The 8,850-nt window shown below is 47.4% G+C and overlaps 1 protein-coding gene across 1 annotated transcript; it reads right to left on the reverse strand.

Annotated features, from left to right (window-relative positions):
- Window positions 1-1,595: 1,595 nt before the first annotated feature.
- Window positions 1,596-6,359, reverse strand: LOC144499185 (dispanin subfamily A member 2b-like). The gene is made up of 2 exons (XM_078221286.1): window positions 6,080-6,359; window positions 1,596-2,205 (listed from the first exon to the last, which is right to left on the reverse strand). The coding sequence occupies exons 1-2, from the start codon at window positions 6,287-6,289 to the stop codon at window positions 2,056-2,058; spliced, it is 360 nt and encodes a 119-aa protein (XP_078077412.1). The 5' UTR covers window positions 6,290-6,359; the 3' UTR covers window positions 1,596-2,055.
- Window positions 6,360-8,850: the final 2,491 nt, after the last annotated feature.

The following is an 8,850-nucleotide window of genomic DNA, read 5'->3' on the forward strand; positions in this document are numbered from 1 at the left end:
TTATGGCCTCACTCAAATTCTACTGCCCACCCGCCACGGAATCGGGACGGGCGAACGATGGAAATGTTGGCCGCGATTCTCCCATCCCGACCCGCAGCTTTTCTGGCAGGTCGGGATGGGAGATGCGCGTCGCCGGCCTTGTTCCGGGATTTGCGCATGTGCCGGGAACGCATGTGCACCTCCCAGCGCCGGAAAACAGTCGGAGACCAGATCATGCTGGAAACCAGCGGGAAGACAGGTAAGTCATTTGAATCTTTTTTTAATGTAGTTTAAATGTTTTAAATTTCATTATTGGGAACTTGCAGGTTCTGATTGAATCACCGACCTTGCCAGGGGTACTTCACGGTCTGCCGGAGGGCCTGCCTCCCGGGGGCGAGGGGGGGGCGGTCAGCGGGGGTGGCAGGTCTGCTGGGGTGAGGGGAATCGCCACTGCTGGGGGAGGGTGGGCTGTACATTGGAGTGCTCTGGGCCGGGGGGGTCAGGGCTAGCCCGGGAATTGTTGTGGGGGCCGTGATTGGGCCGTTGGGGGGGGGGGGGGGGGGCAGGAGGGGCAGCACTGCAGGGGTCCCGGGCTGGCCAGCAAAGAGGGAGACTGACAGATCGGGGCCACTGTGCATGCGCAGAGTTCCAGAACTGTCAGACTCTGGGGCAAAGAGGCCCCTCCCCCCCTGGATTTTTAATGAGATTCACAATTGGGACCTCTGTAGTGACCATGATGTGGAGATGCCGGCGTTGGACTGGGGTAAACACAGTAAGAAGTCTCACAACACAACAGTTGGACTTTAACCTGGTGTTGTGAGACTTCTTACTGTGTTTACCTCTGTCGTGCACAGAGTGCGGAGGTTCGAGTGCGAAGTTGAACTGAGAAAACAGTCACGATCTAGAACAGTTTTCCCACCAGTTCAGCACTTTTGGGAGAATCGCCCCCATTAATTGACCTCGGGTGGGATTTTCTGATCTCAGGTCAAGTGAGGCCAAAATCCCACCCAGCCCAGTGCAATGGGCTGGCCCCGTCCTCTGCCTGATCATGGTTTCACCCCTTCAGTAAAATTTGTTCAGACCAGTTTACATATGAACGCAGCAGACAGGAAAAGATCAGCTACTCCACCCAGGCTGTCCCACACGGCAGCGGTAATCTCTCACAATTCAGAGACTCTGTACCTACCTGGAGCCCTGTAACCTCCCAGGAGAAAGGCTTTTCTCATCTCCCAATGCACCCCCCCCCCCCCCCCCCCCGTAACCCCCCCACCTCGCCACGTCCCCTCCCAGATGAAGCGCAACTCCAAAGTTCAATTAGCAGAATCTGAATAATTAAAAACCTTCAGTTTCACTGACTTGGTGCTGGACAAATCAGATTGGATTTATTCTTTGCCAAAACCAAGTCACTGCTGTGGATGGACAGGACTTAACAGAGCAATGAACCGCCAACCTTGTCACTCATTCCGCTATGGATCAGAATCTCGGTTCAGTACACAAACTCAGGTTTGCAGCACCCTTGGCTGCTCTCAAGTTGGCCAATGCTTTTCCCAACGTTACAAGGGCGACGCGACTGTTCGTGGGTTTTAAAGCTCAGCAAGAAGTCTGACAACACCAGGTTAAAGTCCAACAGGTTTATTTGGTAGCAAAAGCCACTTTTAAAGGACAGCCCAAAGGCTAGTGGAATGTGCTCCAAAAACGCGCTTCCCAGCAAAATTAAAACAAACCTCATCGAAAAAACCTCAGTGCAGTATAGCTGCAGGTCCAGTATGAGGCCTTTTGCACTCACAAGAGGAAATGTTTACAGTTGAACACGGAAACTTGCCATTAAGCTCAACGAATCCTCAAACTTGTCATCAATTGCTTTATTCAATTAAAACCACATTTTTGTAGAAAATAAATTGGTATTGCTGCGAAGTTATAGCTTCAACCATGGCAGTGCTGCATAGACATTGAAAAAGCAACAACAGACAGAGGGTGCATCAAGGTGTTAAAGAGTTCAGACACAAAACTGCTCCTGGATAATGAAACGGTGCCACCATTCCAGCCTCCAGGCCAAACGCGCTTCTCCTTCGAAACTCAAATTGTACCATACAGAACAGTGACCTTCAGCACGTAAATGACGCAGAGAAGGATGGTCAGCACCGTGGCTGCAATGTTGAATGATCGGGCCGTGGATCCAAAATGTCGAGATCCATCCACATCTCCCATAACTTTCCGATCTCTCGCCTGAAAGAAAATAAATATGAAATGAAATTCCTCAATACTAGCCGGATTGTAAAAATTCAGCGCTTGAAGTTCTGGTAACTTGAAAGCGTTTACAGTCTGTGCAAGATGCTCTCTATTAAAGGAGCTTTTACACTTGCGAAGGGCCGGAGCGTATCTGGGGAATTGATAATGGAAGGTAGGGCTAAGGCGGATGAATTAAACAGGTTTGGTGAATGGATTGAACGGGTGTTTTGCACCCGTCTTCACTATGGAGGGCACAAGTAACATCCCAGCAATTTGTTGGGTCTGACTGCTGACAAAACCCCCTGGTCCAAATGAATTTCACTCCAAGGTCTTGAAAGAAGAAGTGGCTTATGAGGTAGTTGATACATTGATTCTAATTTTCCAAAAGTTCCCTAGACTCGGGGAAGGTTCCTTTAGGTTGGAAGAAAGCGAAGGTAACTCCTTTAGGGAGGGAGACAGAAAACTGGAAACTACAGGCCAGTTAGCCTAACATCTGTCATGGGGAACATGTTAGAAGCCAGTGTTGGGTGGCACAGTACTTAGCACTGCTGCTTCACAGTGCCAGGGACCTGGGCCCGATTCCGGGCTGGGTCACTGTGTGGAGTTTGCACGTTCTCCCTTTGTCTGCGTGGGTTTCCTCAAGGTGCTCCGGTTTCCTCCCACAGTTTGAAAGACGTGCTGGTTAGGTGCATTAACCCAAACAGGTGCTGGACTGTGGCGACTAGGGGAATTTCACAGCAACTTCATTGCAGTGTTAATGTAAGCCTTATTTGTGACTAATAAATAAAGTTTACTTTAAGATGTTATTGCAGGGTACTTGGAAAATTCAAGGCGAGGAGGCAGAGTCAACATGGTTTTGTGAAAGGGAAATCATGTTAAACCAATTCAATGGAAATATTTAAATGAGTCACATGTGCTGTGGGTATACTGTATTTAGATTTCCAGAAGGCATTTGATAAGGTGCCACATCAAAGGTTATGTAAAATAAAAGTTCACGGTGTCGGGGCTCACATATTGGCATGAATTGAAGACTGGCTAGCTAACAGGGAAAAATAAATCTAGTTGGCAGGATGTGACAAGTGGTCTGCCACAAGGATCAGTGCTGGGGCCTCAACATTTTACAATTTAAATAAAATTACTTGGATGAATGGATCAAAAGTATGGTGACATAAAGATAGATAGAAAAGTAAATTGTGAAGAAGGCATAAGGAGGCTAAAAAGGGGCATAGATAGGTTAAGTGAGCAAATGTGAAGTTGTCCATTTTGGCTGGAAGAATAAAAAATAAGCTCATTATTAAAATGGAGAATTGCAGAGATTGTCAGGTAAGGGATATCTCACGGTGCTCGAGAGGAAACTGGAAAGGCATTGAGGTACAGAGGGATCTGGGTCATGGTGCACAAATCACAAAAGGCTGCTACACAGGTACAGAAAGTAATTGGGAGAGCTAATAGAATGTTATCATTTATTGTGAGGGGAATTGGATTACAAAAGTAGGGAGGTTATGCTTTAGTTGTAAGGAGCATTGGTGAGAGCATATTTGGAGTACTGTGTAGCTATTGTCTCATTTAGAAATATATGTAAATGCACTAGCAGTTCAGAAAAGATTTACTGGACTAACACCAGGAATGAATGGGTTGTCTTAGCAGGAAAGATTGGGGGAGTTAGATTAGTATCCATTAGTGTTTAGAAAAATATGAGGAAACTTGGTGAAAACCTTTACAGATCCTGAGGGGTATTGACAGAGAGAGTGTGGAGAGGATGTTTCCTCTAGCAGAATCTAAAACTAGGGGTCACTGTTGAATCTTTGAATATTTTTTAAGGCTGAGCTAGATAGATTCTTGATGAACAAGGGGGTGAGGTTATTTAGCATGGCAGGAATGTGAGGTTACAATAAGATCATGACTGATTTGATTGAATGGCTGTGCATGCTGGAGTGGTTGAATGACCTGCTCCTAATTTGTATGTAATTGCCAGTGTGTTATTGAGTTTCAATGACATTGTTAATCAGGAAAACGAGTGTCCATTGCACACAGTAATTTCCAGCAAGAAAGACAATTATATTACGTCACACACTCAAAATGGTTTAACGCAGCAATAAAATTGAAGAATAATTGCCTGTGATTCACATCTGATGCCAAAACATTCCAAAGTACCAGGTTCTGTAAAATAACTCTGGAACCAGGGATACTAAAGTGAAGCCCAACGAAAACTGGAGGAACAGCACCTCATCCTCTGATTGGACACCATATAGCTTTCTGCCCTGAACATTGAATTAAATAACTTCAGAGCATGAACTCTCTCCTCCACTCCATTTGTTTCTTCTTTTCATCTTATTCACCCATTTTTATTACTTTATATTCTTATGTTTATTTTTCCACTTCTAAAATCTCACTTCCCATCTTATTTCACCCCCACCGCATGAGGACCATCAGCCACATTCCTGCACTCTGCACCTCTGTTCTGCCATTTACACATTCCAATCTCTTAATGGATGCTTTTAGCACCATTCCCAGCCTTTATCGTCACCATTTACGTTCTCTTTTAGTCTATGCCATCCCTATCAATTACAATCCCCCCTCCTCCCCCACCCCCCATCCACCTATATTCCTTGTCTTTAGTTCTGAAGAAGGGTTATCCTGACTCAAAACGTTGGCTCTATTCTCCACAGATGCTGTTGAGATTTTCCAGCATTTTCTGTTTTCCCAACGTCGAAGAGAAAGATTGGTTTTGTTTTCTCATCCTCGAAACTGTAGATACTTCAAAAACAAAGTGGAAGTTTTCGGGGCTGTATAGCCTGGGTACCATATTTGTATTGGTGACATCAATTACACTTCATCGGTGTTGACTGTAAAATGATTTGTGGCGACCCACGTGTGAACGGCACTAAACATAGGTTCCCACTTATGAAACCTGGCATTGAGACAAAGAAAAATGTGGTGAATCAAAAGAAGGACTGAAGTTGCTTCCGAAACATCTCGGGACAGATGTCTGTTGCCACAGTAAAAAAAACAATTATGCTTAAGAGTTTTGGTAAATGATTCAAAACCTCCCCAGAAGGGTAGGGGGGTTTAGTTCAGTTGGGCAACATGGTCGGAGGACCGAAGGGCCTGTTCCTGTGCTGTAATTTTCTTTGTTCTTTTTGTTGTTCTTACAAGTGAATTTCTTCAGCAATGTGTGAATCTTGGCGGCTGCTTGGCAAGGATTCTAAGAAACATTCAGTGTTTATTGTAGGACTAACAGATTTCTGAAATCTCTTAGCAATAAGGGTTTATATAGTTCCTGCTCTGAAACTGGTCTGTTTCCTGTCAAGAAGAAGTCCGATTATAGACCTCTTACAACAAATCCTAAACATCTCAGTCCTACTCCGCGTGTGGGAGACTCGCAACTGGAGCAGGCTGATAATTACTGAGCATCAAACTCCCCCAAAAATGTAAATGTGGAATGTAATCTAATCTCACGCACCAAATAATATAGCTAAATCTCATCTTGTTTCAGGTTTTTATAGCTGAGAGCTTTCTGAATAAAGTCTTTAACTGGAATTCTTCTGAATATATGGCCACCTACGACGCTTATTCTCACAACAAAGTTTTCTCAGAGACCTCTTCTTTGGCAGTGGCTCAGTTGTTGGCTCTCTAACTCTTGACTGCAGTCGACTTCCTTTTGTTTCTGCAGATTTCCTTTCATGCTTTGTTTTTTTTCCGCCTGAACCTCACGCAACGGATCTTCATTGCCCCCCACCCCAATGTCTCTGTTTCCTCTCCTCCCCAGTCCCTGCCCCTTCCCCCCCCGGCAGTCTCGGATATCCTTCACGGTATCTCTGGATCCCCACCCCGGGTCTTTGACCTCCCGACCCCCCCCTCACTCACTCACTTTGACCGAGTAAACCAGCGCCACGAATCCCAGGCAGCAGAAATTCATGCAGACGAAGTTGAAGATGGACCAGAGGAAGTGGTCCCGGACCGGGGCTGCACTCTCGGCCAAGGTAATGACGGTGGTGGCCACCGACTGCTCGTTCTCCTTCAGCTCCCGGTACGGGTGAGTGCTGACACTCATTCGCACTTGCTCGGCCTTGTACTCCATCCCGCTCCCGGTGTCGGTGAGAGAACAAAGTGAATGTGAACCACTCTGTACCCAATGTTTCAATCTATAAAGACTCACCAATCAACTGCTTCCCTTTGAGAGGACGTCACTGGTTTGTCCAACGTTTTCTTAAATAATTTTACTTTAACTCTTAGCATCCAAATATTCCAACTGTTCATTCAAACAAAATAACAGACACCTCTATCCTTTATATGTAACTTAAATGTTATCCTCCTAGAACATTTTATCTTCCTGGAGCTTTATTATAAATAATAATGCATATTAATAACACTAATAAATGATCAAATCACTTAGTTTTTAGACTAATTGACCTACTTTTGAATTAAATTGATTTATTATTGTCACACGTATTGAGATACAGTGAAAAGTATTGTTTCCTGTGAGCTGTTACAGACAAAACGTACTATTTGTAGGGGAGAAGGGGAAAAGAGGGTGCAGAATATGATGTTGCCGTTACAGATAGGGGCCAGGATTCTCTCAAAAAAATTCTAAGGGTGGGATTTTCCAGCCTCGGTTGTCCTGAAACTGGAACATCCCGCCCGAGGTCAATGGACTTTTCCATTGTCCTGCCCCTCGCCGGCTCCGATTCCACTGGCGGGCGGAAAGGTAAAGTTCCGGCCTAAGTGTCAAATTCGCATAAAAACTGGAGGAAATCCAGCGAGATTTTCAAAATGAATCTCCCACAACCTGTGCAGTGCCGAGTGCACGAGTGTGATTCACTCTGAAAGGTAGTGGGTGGGGGAATTCCCGCTGATGAGGCTGAAATCAGCGCGCTAAGTGGGCCACCGTGCATGCACCAATCTCTGCGAGGTCACGAAACAAATCCTCCCAGCATAGACATCGCTGGCCTCTCACTCCCCCAACACACACATACACAGACATCACTGGCTTCCCCATCCCCCACTGACCCAGATGGACATCACTGGCTTCCCCATCCCCCACTGACCCAGATGGACATCTCTGGCTTCCTCATCCTCCCCATTCTCCCGCAGAGTGCTTCCCCATTCCCTACCCATGGAAAAGTCCATTGACCTCGGGCGGGATGTTCTAGTTTCAGGACGACCAAGTTGGAAAGTCCCACCCTTCAGAGCAATGGCCTCACTGCTGCCTTTTGCACACAGAGTGCTGGGTTGCCATGCACACCCCCTGCCTGTGAGCATTTCCCCTTGCTGAGTGAGACCTTTGAGCATCCCCCCCCCTCCCCTCCCATCCCTGGACATAGTACCTTGTTGGTTAACCCAATCAACACCTTTGGAGATTGTTCGCCCTCTATTGAAACCAGGTTGCCTGTACATTATTCATAATAAAATTTAACAAACGGGTGGATGAGTGACCCAAACTAATTGCACCTGGACTCCCTTAACAAGCCAGAGCTGTATATAAGCTGCAAGTATGGACACATAGGCAGTCATGCCAGGAAGATGGCACACAGGAGATGTGCACCCAGCTTTTCAGAGGTTGAGCAGACCCACCTACTGGATGCAACAGAGGAGAGACGCTAGCTGCTCTTCTCCACTGAGGGCCATCGCTCAAGGGGTCATGCAGAAAATGTGATATGGGAGGCAGTGGTTGTAGCTGTCAGTGCCTGGGCACTGGCACGTTGTTCCGGAGACCAGTGCCGGGAAAAGATCAATGACCTTCTTTGGGCAGCAAGGATGAGTGTCTATCCCATTCTGAAACTAGTACATGCGCTGTGCGCACAATGTGAACGATCCCCAGACACCTCAAGGGCAACCACCAACCACCCCCCCCAACCCCAGACCTGGCACATAACCAGGGAGAGAGGGAGAAAACTGATGGTGGAGTGCTGAACTGTGCCTCCCCCCCCCCCCCCTGCTCATGCTGAGACTCCCCAGGACACCTCGGAGGGAGGTCCTGAAGAATCCTCCGAGGACAGCACCAGTGATTCGGCACAGACACATCAACTGCACAACCTACCAACACAGAGACTATCACAATGGTGGGGATATTAGTGGCGAGGCTTCTGGGTCACTTACTGGTGAGCACTTCACAGCCGCTGATGCACATTGGGTGGAGGTGGGAACATCCGGGGGCTCGGGCACGTGGAAGTCTGCTGAAGCCAAGGATTCAGTTGGCCCCGAGCCAGGTGCCAGACCTCGGGGTTTGTTCATCCCGAAACTGGTGGAGATCCAGCAGCAAACCCGGGGAGTTGTGGATGGGCTGTCAGCAACCATGCTGCAACTGCAAGGCTGTTTAGAGGAATCAAACAGCGTGCTGTCGCAGGAGGTGGTGCCGGCACAGCATGGTAACCAGGCCAACACTGCAAGGATGGCGACCGCAGTGGAAAGTCTGGATCAGAGATTTGGTGTCATGAGTGACAGGGTGCTGGACATCCTGGAGACACAGCAGGCCATGGCCGAGGGTGTCGCTGGTGTTCTGGAGGCACATTGGGCCATGGCCATAGGTGTTGGGGGCATGTTGGAGACACAGCTGGCCATGGATTGGGCTCTCACAGGTATTCTGGAAACAGCAGGCCCTGGTTGTGGGCCTCAACAACTTAGCCCAGTCTCACAGGGCTA

Source organism: Mustelus asterias, chromosome 9 (assembly GCF_964213995.1).
Source record: "Mustelus asterias chromosome 9, sMusAst1.hap1.1, whole genome shotgun sequence".
NCBI lineage: Eukaryota > Metazoa > Chordata > Chondrichthyes > Carcharhiniformes > Triakidae > Mustelus > Mustelus asterias.